This window comes from Macaca thibetana, chromosome 7 (assembly GCF_024542745.1).
Source record: "Macaca thibetana thibetana isolate TM-01 chromosome 7, ASM2454274v1, whole genome shotgun sequence".
NCBI classification, from domain to species: Eukaryota; Metazoa; Chordata; class Mammalia; order Primates; family Cercopithecidae; genus Macaca; species Macaca thibetana.
Genome location: NC_065584.1, coordinates 2127713 through 2142308, shown reverse-complemented (window position 1 = coordinate 2142308; position 14596 = coordinate 2127713). Strand labels below are relative to the sequence as shown.

General features: G+C 55.7%; 1 protein-coding gene across 4 annotated transcripts in view; it reads left to right on the top strand.

The window, feature by feature from the left end:
• PACS2 (phosphofurin acidic cluster sorting protein 2) overlaps window positions 1-14596 on the top strand; it is a 421633-nt gene that overhangs the window by 337122 nt on the left and 69915 nt on the right. For 2 of the 4 annotated variants that reach the window (XM_050796973.1, XM_050796974.1), the window contains exon 1: window positions 819-987. In XM_050796973.1, the coding sequence (XP_050652930.1) occupies window positions 869-987 (119 nt within the window). In that variant the 5' untranslated portion in view covers window positions 819-868. Of the gene's footprint in view, window positions 1-818; window positions 988-14596 lie in introns of those variants that run through there. The other 2 variants (XM_050796972.1, XM_050796975.1) reach the window with 2 other exon arrangements.

Sequence of the window (14596 nt, the reverse complement as noted above, 5' to 3'; positions counted from 1 at the left end):
GCAAAGAGGGCGCCTGGGGGCATCTGGGAGCCCAGGGGGCTGAGGTCGGGAGCCTGGCGCCCCGAGCGGCTTTGCGTTTTCGCGGCCGCCGCCAGGCCCGGCCACCTCCGTCCTGCGGAACCCGCGCAGGGGGGCGCGGGGGAGGGGCTCGGGGACGGGCGAGGCCAGCACAGCCCGGCCCACCCAGCGGGGGTCGGCAGGACACAAGGGGCGCCGAGGGCAGCGGGGGCGGGGAGACTCGGGGCATGGCGGGGTGCAGGCGGGAAAGCGTCGGGGCCGGGGAATCCGCGCGTGGGGAGGCGGGCATCGCCAGGGCGACGATGAGCTTTCCTTAGGGGGCGGCGCCCGAGGTTGGCCAGGACCCAGGGGACCCCGGCGTCTCTCCCGGACCCTGCCCGCTGCTCCCGGGGGGCGGGGCGGGGCGCGCCGGGCGGGGCCTGTGCGCAGGCGCGTGAGTGCGCGCTCTCGCGCACCGGCGGGCGGGGACGCCCCGAGAGGCGCCGCTGGAGGAAGCGCGCGCGCACCTCATTTCCGGCGGGCGCTGCGCCGGCGGCGATTGGACTCGAAGCGGCGAGCTCGCGCCCCGCCCAGCCAATCGGCGGCGCCGGCGCGGGTCGGAGGGCGCCGGGCGCGCGCGGGACGGCCGGGGGGCGCGCGGGGCGCGGGCGGGGCTCCGGGCGGGGCGGGGCGGAGCGGCCGCAGCTCGTCGCCGCCCGCGGGCCTGTCCGATGCCCGGGCCCGGCCCGTCCCCTCGCAGCCCGGCAGCCATGTGACCGCGCCGCCGCCCTCCGCGCGCCCGGCCCGCCCGCCGCGCGTCCGCGGCCCGGCCGCAGCCCCAGGCCGCCGAGGGAGCGGCGGGGCCGGCGCCATGGCCGAGCGAGGCCGCCTCGGCCTCCCCGGCGCGCCCGGCGCGCTCAACACGCCCGTGCCCATGAACCTGTTCGCCACCTGGGAGGTGGACGGCTCCAGCCCCAGCTGCGTGCCCAGGTACGCGCCGCCCGCCGCGCTTTGTTCCCGCCGGGCACCTGCCGGGGGTGTCCTGGCCGCGGCCTCCGCGCGCCCCACCCCCGGCCCGGATCCCCCAGCGGAGCCCTGGTCGCCCCCTTCCGCGCCCGCCAGCCCATTCGATGCGCGCAGCCGCCGCCCCCCACAGCGCTGGCGAGCGCGGCCCCAGCCCCCCAGGTCCTGAGCGTCCGGGGCCGCGCTCAGCTTCTGAGGACCCTGTGCTGCTCAGGCCCGGCGGGACCTTGGGGCTCCCGGGCGGCGCTCACCTGGCTCGCCGCAACCGCACCTGCACAGCTGCACACCTGCCTCAATGCGGTGCGGGCTGGGGCGACGAGGGTGCTTCCTCTCTCGGGTACCACACGCTTCCTTTCGCGGGCGGCGACACTGTCAGATCTCGGCCTGGGAGCGACCCACGGCGCACGGGGCGCGCAGGACTCCGTTGTATCCTCCGTCCAGCGCGCGGTGGAGATGCCCTGTCCTGCGGGGCGGGGTCGTCCTCGCGGGTACCTGGTTGGCGCTGTCTCTCATTTAGAGACCTCTCCAAGCCAGTACTGCTATTTGCGCCTCCCTGTTGATCTTGCCATTGCGGAAGGCTGGCTGCTCTGCATTTGGTAGGGGGCGCCCGGTCGCCCAGCGGTAACGACTGGACAAGATTTACCCTCTGGCCATAGCCCAGCTTTCCTTGGACTTGCAGCTTCCCTGTGACTCCTGCTCAGTTTGAAACTTTTGTAATTTCTTCATGACTTGGTAGTTGCTGCTCAGGAAGCTCCCAGGCTAGGGAGGAGAAGGAGACACTCTCCGGAAAAGTTCTGGTTCTAGAATAGACAGCAGGCTAGAAGAGGAGGCAGGTGGGGGTAGTGAGAGCTCTCCCTGGGGAGATGGGAGGGTGAGCGGACCCTCCAGGCACTGGAAGCGTCCAGTATGCCTGGAGGGGACCCCACGTGGCATTGAGTTGTTCCACCACTAGTCAGCTGCAGGTGGGCCTCTCGTGCTTTCCTGTGGCTCCCACAACCTGCGTTTCTGAGCGTGGTGTTGGGGTTGCTCTCCTGGAGCGCAGGGTTGGGACCTCAGGGCTTTGGTTATGCTGAGTGGACAGGAAGGATGGACAGGAAGGATGGCCACCCAGCACGACTCTTGCACCTGGCAGGGCCTCCCGAAGGACCCCATATCCATATGAGACCTAAGGGTCAGCATTTGCCCAAGGTCTGGGGCCAAGCACTGCAGATGTGCCTACTTGCCTCTCTTCTGGGAAGCCTCGGGGGCCTCAAAGCCCAAGCCAGGAGCATCTCCCCAGGCCTGGCTGCTTCTCCTTTCCAGGTCTTGGCGATTGCCTCAATGTCAGGTCCCACGGCCCCACAACTCTTCCCCTGTCTGTCCCTGTGAGTCACTGCCTCACCCACAGCCCCAGAACCTTCATGCCGGCTGTTGGCACTCCCTGCTCCAGCACTGCAGCACATAGCCTTCCCTTGCTGAACCTCCGCAGCAGCTTCCTGGGTCCCTCCGAATGAGCAGCAAAGTCTGACCCGAGGGAGGTGGGGGCCTTATCAGCCCCACTGTGGAGCTGTGCTCTATTCTCCAGGGGTCTGGAAAGCCCACTCTGGTGTCTGTGGGGAGGGTGTGGGTAGGGCAGGTTTCGAGAAGGCTGGTTAGGACAGGGGGTAGATGGGGGCACCTGGGCTGGGCAGCACGAAGTGCTGGGGGGTCCCGGGCTCTGGCCTGGACAGGGTTGGGAGGAAGGGTAGGCAGGAGGACAGGGTTTGTTCTGTTGGTGTGGAGTGGAGTTGATGGGCGGAGGGGCGAGCGGCGCAGCTGTCCGGGTGGGCACATGCAGTTTGTTCGTAGAACAGGCTCAGCCTCATAATGAGCTCCTGCCTTTACCTGTCCTGGAATAGGGCCCCTCATAGGCAGGCTTGCCCCCAGCTTTGCTTTGTGCTTGTGCCACCTGTCCATGCACGCTTGGACAGTCTGCTACTTACTTTTGCTTCGTTCCTCCTGTGTTCTTCTGTACTCCTCACTTTTACCAGCCATGAAGTTTCTGGGCTGCATCTGTGCTGATGGCTTTCGGCATCTTCACTGCTGCGTACTGTGCCCTGGCATGATCGCACCTCGGCTCTGCTTCTGTCAAGGGACCTTGGCTTGTTTCCAGTTGTTTTTTTTTTGTTGTTGTTTTTTTTTTTTTTTTTTTGCTAATTACAAGCCCTGTGCTGCTATGGACATCCTTGTGCCTGCCTTCTGTGTGTCTTCCTGGATGGGCAGGGCCTGTCTTAAGCGTGTGCCGCCAGCTACCAAGATTTATGGTGGGGGTGTGCACACACTCATCATTACTGCTGGGCAGTTTTCCAGAGTGGTCGTGCCTGCTCCGGCCCCCACTGACAGGGACGAGAGTCCCCACTGCTCCACATTTGTGCCAACACTCATCTGACTTAATTTTTGCCAGTCTGGTGGGTGTGAAGTGGTATGGTGGTTTTAACTTGAATTTCTCTGGCTACTAATTTAGGCCATTTGTACTTCCTTGTCAGTGAAATTCCTGTTCCTTTGCCAGTTTTTCTTTCTCTTTTTTTCTGCTTCAGTGTCAGCAGTTTCTTTAGAGATAGTCATCCTTTCTCGGCTGTGTTGAAAATGCCCCCGTCCAATTATTAGCATCTCTTTGCTCTCTGAGCAGCGTCTGGGTGCGCGCCCCGTGTCAGCCTGGTGGAGTGTGCACATTGACCGTTTGCCTGGCTGGGATGCTGGTCTCATTTCAGTTCTCCTTCTGGGAGGCAGCTGGAGAAGTGTGTCCCCAGGAGCTTGAACCGGGCATGCTGGGCTGTCGTTTGGGAGGCCTGTGTCCTGGGTTTCCTTGCGGCACTTTTGGCTCAGCACCATTACACATGGTGCTCCTAGGTGGCCCACGGGGTGTGTGTCAGTGCCTGTCTGTTGCCTCTGTCTGCCGGGTTCCCAGAGTGTCCTCCAGGTGCCCATGTCCCAGAGCACCCCATCCACTCTTCAGCAGGCGCTGGGCCACTTTGTACCTTGCTCTTCCCACTTGATTGTTTTTTCTGTTGAGGTTTAGTAATTTGTTTTTATTTATTTATTTATTTATTTATTTATTTATTTATTTATTTATGTTTGAGACAGGGTCTCCCTATGTTGCACATACTGGTCTTGAACTCCTGGGCTCAAGTGATCCTCTCACCTCAGCCTCCCAAAGTACTGAGATTACAGGTGTGAGCCACCGTGCCTGGCCATCTTTTTGTTTTTTAGAGACAGCGCCTCACTTTGTGGCCCAGACTGGGGTACAGTGACTCAATCATAGCTCATTGTAACCTCTAAATCCTGGGCTCAAGCAGTCCTTCCACATCAGCTTCCTGAGCAACTGGGACTACAGGTGTGCACCGCCACGCCTGTCTGGTTGTTTTGTTTTGGTTTGTTTTTTTGAGACAGAGTCTCACTCTGTCACCAGGCTGGAGTGCAGTGGTGCAATCTCGGCTCACTACAACCTCTGCCTCGCGAGTTCAAGCGATTCTCCTGTTTCAACCTCCCGAGTAACTGGAATTACAGGTGCCCACGACCACACCCAGCTAATTTTTTGTATTTTTTTTTTTGGTAGAGACAGGGTTTCATCATGTTGGCCAGGCTGATCTCGAACTCCCGACCTCAGGTGATCCACCCACCTCGGCCTCCCAAGGTACTGGGATTACGGATATAAGCCACCACGCCTGGCCAGAATTATCTTCTTAAGTTTCACACAAAGCCACATTTGGCTTATAATTGGAAGTTTTTTAACTCTGTGGAGCAGGTAGGGGAGAATTGACATTTATATGGTACTAAGTCTTCTAATTCATGACCAAGCTATTTACTTAGGTCTTGAATGTATTTTGAGTTTTACGAGATTCTGCTGTCATGCATATCCTTTGTTACCTTTATTCCTAGATGCTTGTATTTTAGAAGTCATAGTAAAAGTCAGCTTTTTATTATGTTTGTTGCAAACATATAGAAATTCAGTTGATTTTTGAAAGAAATCAGTGATTTTACTGCAAAAGACAAAGTTGTTTCTTTTCTTTTTTTTTTTTCTTTTTGAGACGGAGTCTCGCTGTGTCGCCCAGGCTGGAGTGCAGTGGCCGGATCTCAGCTCACTGCAAGCTCCGCCTCCCGGGTTTTTACGCCATTCTCCTGCCTCAGCCTCCCGAGTAGCCGGGATTACAGGCGCCCGCCACCTCACCCGGCTAGTTTTTTTCATATTTTTTAGTAGAGACGGGGTTTCACCGTGTTAGCCAGGATGGTCTCGAACTCCTGACCTCGTGATCCGCCCGTCTCGGCCTCCCAAAGTGCTGGGATTACAGGCTTGAGCCACCGCGCCCGGCCAAGTTGTTTCTTTTCAATCCTCATACTTTTATTTCTTTTTCTTGCCTAACTGTGCCGATTGTCACAGTATGGTGTTGAATATGGATAGTTGTGTGGATGCCCTTGTTCTGTCCTGACCTTAAGGAAGGTTTCTAGTGTTTCACCATTAAGGACAATGTTTGCTGCAGCTTCTTGTGGATGCCCTTTACGCAGTTAAAAGTTCCATCCTATTCACGACTTGCAAAGGCTTTTTAAAGAAATCGTTATGGATGGATGTTGACTATAATCAAATACTTTTATTAAGAGCATTATATAATTTTTATCTTTTCATTGCTATTGTGGTAAATTACATAAATTGATTTTCTTTTTTTTTTCTTTTTTTTTTTTTTTTTTTTGAGACGGAGTCTCGCTCTGTCGCCCAGGCTGGAGTGCAGTGGCCGGATCTCAGCTCACTGCAAGCTCCGCCTCCCGAGTTCACGCCATTCTCCTGCCTCAGCCTCCCGAGTAGCTGGGACTACAGGCGCCGCCACCTCGCCCGGCTAGTTTTTCATATTTTTTAGTAGAGACGGGGTTTCACCGTGTTAGCCAGGGTGGTCTCGATCTCCTGACCTCGTGATCCGCCCGTCTCAGCCTCCCAAAGTGCTGGGATTACAGGCTTGAGCCACCGCGCCCGGCCTATTTTATTTATTTTTTGAGACAGGGTCTTGCTCTGTTGCCTAGGCTGGAGTGCAGTGGCGTGACCATGGCTCAAGCAATCCTCCTGCCTCAGCCTCCTGAGTAGCTGAGACCACAGGTTCATGCCACTGGCCTGGCTAATTTTAAATTTTTTGTAGAGACAGGGTCTCATGATGTTGCTCAGGCTGGTCTCCAACTCCCGGCCTCAAATGATCCTCCCATCTCAGCTTCTCAGAGAGCTGGGACTCCAGGTGTGAGCCTCCACACCTGTCCACATTGGTGGGTTTAGATGATTAGTATCTTGTTTAGGACTTTTGCATCTGTGTCTAGGGTCTGTGTGCTTCCTTCCTTCTGTAGTCCTTATTAGATTTTGGTGCTAAGATTTCCTTGTGAAATGAGATGAGTATTTCCTCTTTTGCTGTATCATGGTGTAACTAATGTAAAATTGAAATCATTTCTTCCTTGAATGTTTGGAATAATTCACTTATAAAATGACCTGACTGGCCAGGCCCGGTGGTTCACACCTGTAATCCCAGCACTTTGGGAAGCTGAGGTGGGTGGATTACCAGAGGTTAGGAGTTCGAGACCAGCCTGGGCAACATAGCGAAATCCCATCTCTACTAAAAATATAAAAAGTAGCCAGGTGTGGTGGCGCGCACCTGTAATTGCAGCTACTTGGGAGGCTGATGCAGGAGAATCCCTTGAACTTGGGAGGCGGAGGTTGCAGTGAGCCGAGATTGCCCCACTGCACTCCAGCGATAGAGTGAGACTCCCTCTAAAAAAAAAAAAAATTCTTTGTTTCGAACTTGCTTTCTGTTTCAGTATGAGGTCAATTTTAATACATGTTCTGTTTATGCTTAAAAGGAATGTGTGTTTGGCAGTTGATGGTGCAGTGTTTGTCCATTAGATCAAGCTTGGTTTATTGTGGTCTTCAAGTCTGTTCCCTTTTTTTGTCTACTAGAAATGTATGTTAAAATCTTATAATCTGAGAGTAGATTTGTCTATTTTTCTAACAGTTCTGTCAGTTTCTGTTTTATACCTTTTTTTTTTTTTTTTTTTGAGACGAAGTCTAGCTCTGTTGCCCAGGCTGGAGTGCAGTGGGCGGATCTCAGCTCACTGCAAGCTCCGGGTTTACGCCATTCTCCTGCCTCAGACTCCCAAGTAGCTGGGACTACAGGCGCCCGCCACCTCGCCCGGCTAGTTTTTTGTATTTTTTAGTAGAGACGGGGTTTCACCGTGTTAGCCAGGATGGTCTCGATCTCCTGACCTCGTGATCCACCCGTCTCGGCCTCGGCCTCCCAAAGTGCTGGGATTACAGGCTTGTGCCACCGCGCCCGGCCTTTTTTTTTTTTTTTTTTTTTTTGAGACAGGATCTCAGTCTGTCCCCTAGGCTGGAGTGTAGTGGGACGATCACAGCTCACTGTAGCTTTGAACTCCCAGGCTTAATCGATCCTCCCACCTCAGCTTCCTGAGTAGCTGGGACTATAAGTGTGCACCACCACACCTGGCTAAATTTTGTATTTTTTGTAGAGACTGGATTTTGCCGTGTTTTGCTTGGGCTGGTCTTGAATTCCTGGACTCAAGCAGTCTACTTGCCTCCCAAAGTCCTGCGATTATAGGCATGAACCACTATGCCCTGCCACTTTATATATTTTTGAGGCCGTGTTATTAGGTACATACATGTTTAGAATTGTAATTCTAGGTATTTTGAACTTTTTGTCATTGTATGACTGCTTTTATAGCTAGTAATGCTTTTTGTCTTTAGTATTGACTTTGATGCAAGCATTCTTTTAGATAATTTTTGCCTGTTAGCTATCTTTCTACCCTTTTTTAAAATCTTGTATATCCTTACATATTAGATGTGTCTTTGATTATTCAGCATGTATCTAGATTTCGTTTTCATTACTCTGACCTTTTTTTTTTTTTTTTTTTTGAGACGGAGTCTCTCTCTGTCGCTCAGGCTGGAGTACAGTGGCGCAATCTCAGCTCACTGCAACCTCCGTCTCCCAGGTTCAAGCGATTCTCCTGCCTCAGCCTCCCAAGTAGCTGGGACTACAGGTGCCCACCACCACGCCCAGCTAATTTTTGTATTTTTAGTAGAGACGGGTTTCACCATGTTGGCCAGGATGATCTCAATCTCTTGACCTCGTGATCCGCCCACCTTGGCCTCCCAAAGTGCTGGGATTACAGGCGCCCACCACCACACCTGGCTAATTTTTGTATTTTTAGTAGAGGTGGGGTTTCACCATGTTGGCCAGGATGATCTCAATCTCTTGACCTCGTGATCTGCCCACCTCAGCCTCCCAAAGTGCTGGGATTACAGGTGTGAGCAAATGTGCCCAGGCACTCTGGCTATGTTTGTTTTTAATTGGAACATTGATTTCGTTTACATTTATCTACATTGCTGATATTTGGACTCATGTCTACTGTTTTATTTTGTGCTTTTTATTGTCCTATATTTTTGTTTGTTTTTCTTTTATCTTATTTTGCATTGATTTTTAAATTTCATTTCCCCCCTATTATTAGGGAAATTTATCATTACTTTTATTTGTTTAGTAGTTACCCTGTAAAAAAATTTTTTTTTTTTTGAGACGGAGTCTTGCTGTGTTACCCAGGTTGGAGTGCAGTGGTGCAATCTTGGCTCACTGCAAGCTCTGCCTTCCGGGTTCACGCCATTCTCCTGCCTCTGCCTCCCGAGTTGCTGGGACTACAGGCGCCCGCCGCCATGGCTGGCTAATTTTTTGTATTTTTAGTAGAGATGAGGTTTCACCGTGTTAGACAGGATGGTCCCGATCTCCTGACCTTGTGATCCGCCCGCCTCAGCCTCGCAAAGTACTGGGATTTCAGGCTGAGCCACTGCGCCCAGCCGTTTTTTTTTGGGATGGAGTCTCGCTCTTTTGAGACGGAGTCTTACTCTGTTGTCCAGGCTGGCGTGCAGTGGCGTTATCTTGGCTCACTGCAACCTCTACCTCCCAGGTCAAGTTTTTCTTGTGCCCCAGCCCCCCAAGCAGCTGAAACTACAGGCATGTGCCACCGCATCCGGCTAATTTTTTTTGTATTTTTAGTGGAGACGGGGTTTCACCATGTTGGCCAGATTGGTCTCGAACTCCTGACCTCAAATGATCCACCCGCCTCAGCCTCTCAAAGTGCTAGGATTACAGGCATGAGCCACCACACCCAGCCTACCCTATACATTTTTTGTTTTTTGAGATGGAGTCTTGCTCTGTCACCCGGGCTGGAGTACAGTGGCACGGTCTCGGCTCACTGCAAGCTCCACCTCCCAGGTTCATGCCATTCTCCTGCCTCAGCCTCCTGAGTAGCTGGGACTACAGGTGCCCACCACCACGCCAGGCTAATTTTTTGTATTTTAGTAGAGACGGGGTTTCACTGTGTTAGCCAGGATGGTCTCCATCTCCTGACCTCGTGAGCTGCCCGCCTCAGCCTCCCAAAGTGCTGGGATTACAGGCGTGAGCCACTGCGGCGCTCGGCCCTATCCTGTAAATTTTAATGTGCATAGTTCATTGTATCTTTACTCTCCTGCTGAACTACATAGGGACCTTAGACCACCTTATTCTAATCCAGCCCTTTCATATTTATGTTTATATGCTTTTGTTACTGTGTATTTTAATTGTTTTTTTATGAAGCCCGCAAAGATGTTACTGCTTTAGATTGTGAAATCTGATGAGCTTCAAAACTCACCACTTCCTTTTTTGCTCGTTCTTCTTTCATCTCAGGAGTCATTTTCCTCCTGTTGAACATTTGTTGAACATTTGTTCTTAGGATTTCCTTTAGTGAGGATCTGCTGATAACTACCGTCTCTTTCTGTTTGTCTGAAGATGTTTTTTTTTACCCTCACCCTGAGCAGGGTGTGTGCTGCTTGTACAATGCTGGGGTGGTGGGTGCGCCTCCCACAGGTCCAGGCAGGGTGTCCCTGACTTTGACTTCCAGCTTTGCTCTGAGAGGTCAGCGGCCGTGACACGCTGGAGGGAGACGTTGGGGTGGCTTTGCGGTCATGTCGTCGTTGCCAGTGGTCGTCTCATGGTGGGTCCTGACATGGCTTCTTTTGTGATTGCCTGAGTCGGGGTTACTCATTAGACTTGCTGACTTTGTGGATTGATGATTTTCACGAGTCCTGGGAAGCTCTCACCACTGTCTCTTCCGCTGTTGCTTCTGCGCTGTTCTGTCTCACCTCTGGAGCAACAATTGGACGTGTTGCTCTTCCTGCTGGATCCTCAGCATTCGTAGATGCACTGGGTGGTGTCAGTGGGCGGCGGCCGGCTGGGGCAGTAGCCTGTCTCCAGCCCTTCCCCCTGCCTCTGTCCACGTGTCGGGGTGTCTCCTCAGGACGCGTGTTGCCTACTGACCCCCGCCGGCCTGCACGAGACTCTCACAGCGGGACCCTGTCTGCCTTGCTCAGTGCTGTACCCGGCCCCTGCCCAGAGCCCGCACAGTGTAGCTTCTTGGTGTATGTTCCTGTAATGGAACCAGGTTGTCATGCCAAGGAGTGTGGTTTCATTTTGAGTGGTGGGGAAGTCACTGGACTATTTAAAGCGTGTGTGTTTGGGAGAGCAGTGCTGCTGGAGTGGTGGTCCACACTGGAGGCAGGGATTGTCTCGGCGTGTGCAGGTGGAGGTGGGTGGGAGGTGTTGTGCAGGGCTTGGGACTGGACTTTCGGAGGTGGTCTGCAGTGATCCGGGGAAGATGGGCTGCTCCGAGGGAGGGGCTGAGAACTGGACTTTTGGAGGTGGTCTGCAGTGATCTGGGGAAGACAGGCTGCTCAGAGGGACGGGCTGAGGAAGCTCACCTGGGCAGCCTGTGGCCTGTAGGCTGGGCAGCACTCGGGCTGGGGCCAAGGGGCAGCAGGACGGTGCCCATAGCCCTGGAGGCCTTGGGGACTCAGAGGACCTGGCCCATTGCCGTGGCCAGCACAGTGCGTGCACGCCGCCCTGTCTGCACAGGCAGTGCCCTGCTTTCAAGATGCAGGCCTAGAAACCTCTGGCTGTTCTGTCCTGCTGTCAACACTGCAATCACATGGCAGTGGGTCTCTCGCTGGGGACTGGCTTTTGTGCAGGAGACAGAGGGCAGGGGGCTGCAGTGTCCTTGGGCTAAAGAATGCTTTCCTTGGATCTGGGCACTAGAACCAGCCCTCTCCCTCTCTCAGCCCAGCATTCTCACCATGCGTCCCAGGGAAATTTGATGGAGTGGGCAGCTGCGGTGCTGTGGTGGGGTCGGGGGGCTGCTGCAGAGAGCGGGTCTGCAGTCAGTCACAGCGACGGGGGTCTCTTTGGACCCTGTGACTTGTGTGTGGTGGTGGCAGACGGTGGCATTGCCAAGGCAGGGTGCTCAGGTACAGGTGGGAAGGGATGGCAGGATGGAGGTTGTACTGTGCTTTCCCCAGGACCAGGGGGCAGGGTGTGGCATGCTTGTTCCTGCCCGGCCATGGAGGGTCTCTGTAGGACAGGCTCCTGCTGAGGGCAGCCCTGAGGCCTGTGAGCTGCTGGCCCCGCAGGCTGGCTGGGCCTGTTTGGCTCGGCAGCTGCTCTGAGAGGCAGCCCTAAAAATAGCTGAGTGCTGAGAGGCCGTCCCCTTCTGCTCTTCAGGCGCGGCGCGCCAATGTGTGCTCAGCTCAGGCCAACTTTGCAGGGTTGTGAGGGTGATGAAAGCATGGCTGCTGGTCATAGTGCTGGGGTTGTCAGCAGCTCCTCGAGGGCTCCAGCCTGTGGAGGCCGGTGGCACCCCGTCTCACCCCACGCCCCACAGATGGGGTCAGGCTCTCCAGGAGCCCTGGGGAGCACTGGCTACTGCTGGGCTGTTCTCAACGCCCAGTACATTCATGGCTGTGGCTCCAGGTCCTCTGCATGGTCAGGGGCCATGCTGGGTCCCCTGGGGTGCAGGTGCTGCTCAACAGAGGAGTCAGGACCCAAAAGGGACAGAAATGGGCAAAGGAAGACACTGGGGAAGGGGTAGGTCTGCCCTTTCTATCGGGGGTACACACAGGCCTGGGGCTGAGCAACCTGCTCTGGGCCTGACTGTCCTGCTCCACTGCCCCAACCAGCCTTTCCTCAGCACCCCCTGGTCAAGCTGTGGGCACCTCCTGCCCCCGGACACAGGCAGCACCTGGCCGAGTGCGGAGACACTCCAGCAGACTCTTCGCCTATGGCCCAGCCCCGAGGGCACCATCGTGGGGTGGTGGGACGCGGAGGGGCTGGGACACAGTGGTTGTGGAGGGGTGAGTGCTGTGGCTTTGGGTGGGGTGGGGTTGGGTTGGGGGAGGGTTTGCCTCAAGGCAGCAGCTCTCTTCAGGGGTTTAGCAAGGAGACAGTTGGGTTCTAATGACCCCTGAGTCCTGAGACAAGAAGGGGTGAGCTGGAGCAGGCGAGGGGGCTTGGAGGGGCCTTCAGTCCCCACGCAGCCCTTGCACAGCCTTTCGGACCAACATCCTGGGCCTTGCTTGGCAGAGGAGTTTGGGCTCCACGGGCTTGAGGCCCACGTGGTCAGCTCGCTTGGTCCAACGCCGTGTCTCACATTTCTGTGTCTCGACTGCCCCATGCAGCCCGTGCCCCAAGAGCAGCTGGCAGCAGCTGCTGCGCACGGGCAGCTCAGCCCAGCAGCCCCGGGAGGCAGGTGTGTCCTGAGCTGAGCAGCAAAGTGACCATGCAGTCCAGCCTCCGTTCAGCCTTCCCCAGGATGCCTTTTGTCTTGCGGAGATGGTCAGTGTGGGGATGACCAGCACCATCTGGAAGGCAGGCCAGGATGTGGATCCACGAGGCGGACCTGCAGATGCACATCCCTCTTCTCAGATGTTCTTGTTCTGGTGAGCATAGGGAACGGGACCGAGCCAATGCTGATGGGAAGGGCCCTGGCCTTGGGCTGCTGTCCTGCAAACTCGGCCCCTCTGTTGGGCCCCTCCTCCATGCCTTTGTTTGCTCTCCAACCTTCTGGGAGTCCCACGTCTGCATCAGGACAGAGGTGACCAGGGACCGGTTGACAGCTAGGATGCCACCAGCGTCTTTTGTTTAATTTGAGCCTCATTTCCTAGTGTAATTCCGTAGCTGACCTTGCAAGAAGCATTGACAATATTTCTTTTTTTTTTTTTTTTTTTTTTTTTGAGACGGAGTCTCGCTGTGTCGCCCAGGGTGGAGTGCAGTGGCCGGATCTCAGCTCACTGCAAGCTCCGCCTCCCGGGTTTTTACGCCATTCTCCTGCCTCAGCCTCCCGAGTAGCTGGGACTACAGGCGCCCGCCACGTCGCCCGGCTAGTTTTTTGTATTTTTTAGTAGAGACGGGGTTTCACCGTGTTAGCCAGGATGGTCTCGAACTCCTGACCTCGTGATCCGCCCGTCTCGGTCTCCCAAAGTGCTGGGATTACAGGCTTGAGCCACCGCGCCCGGCCGACAATATTTCTTTATTGTATGGCCCCCAGCCAGGACTTCCCTATTTTTAGATGCAAAATAATTGGGCAAGAATTTTCATCAGCATTGCACCCTGGGCTCGTGCAGGTGTCTCCAGGGCCGCCTGGAGACCAGTGCCCGCCTCCCTGGTCCTGGACACGGGTGGGGCAGGGGCTCCCCCACAGCAGTGGAGTTGAGGCTTCTGTATGAGCTCGTTCCTGGTCAGTTTGAGGGTGGACATGCTGCATCTTCCCAGTTGCCCCGGGAGCGCCTCAGGAGGGTGAGCGGCAGGAGGCTGATGCCCTGCTGGCAGGGCGTCCCTTGTGGCCAGGCCTTCCTGGTGCGGTACTGAATTGGGCCATTCGTTCGTCTGAGTGCTGGGGAGAGGGATGGCTGCTCAGGCTTTGGGCAGTGCCCGCCAGTGGCTCCAGGAGGTGCTCCGTAGTGGGGCCTGGGAGGGTGGCCCTTCTACATTCTCGGGCTACCCCTGGGCCACACAGGCGTGAGGTCATGAGGCCCCTCTGTCTGGCCTAGGGCTCTCCTTCCCCGCCCACCTCAAGCCTGGGATGTGGCCCCACCAGGGACCGGAGGGGGAGCTTTGGCCCTGAAGACCCACCCTGAGGTCTGAGCTCTCCTGGCCTGAGCGTGCTGGCTGCTGCGAGCTCCATGTTCACCCTGCGGCCAGGACTCCGCTGTTCCTCCTGGTGGGAGCTGCTGTGAAGCCCTGGGCAGCCTCCCGTCCCGCCAGCCTGCCCCTTGCAGTCAGTCCTGCTGTTCCCTCGGCTCCTGCACTTTCCAGCTTGGCCCTTGGCTTCCTATTTTTCCCACCTGGCTGGACGTACAGGTTGTCACGCCTTGGAAAGTTGAGTCACCACACCCGAATCAGCGCTCTTGTGGCTTGCCTGGCTATGGCTTCAGCCAGAAATGGAGCTGAGCGTGGCCTGTGTTTATAAATACAGCACCTATCAGGTCCAGCGTCGCTGTCTCCTGTAGGAGATGTTGGCTTTGGACGAGAAGAACAGCTGCAAGGCCACAGGGCCAAGGGGCATCTCACCAGCTGAGAGGCCAGTGTGCCTGACAGAGTGAGCCTGGCCACACAGAGCGAGCCTCAGAAGCCAGTGGGACGGAGGGCCTGCCTTGAGGAGAGGTCCAGGAACATCAAGAGGCTGCATTGGTGGTAGCCTGAGGGGGTGTGCCTGGCCA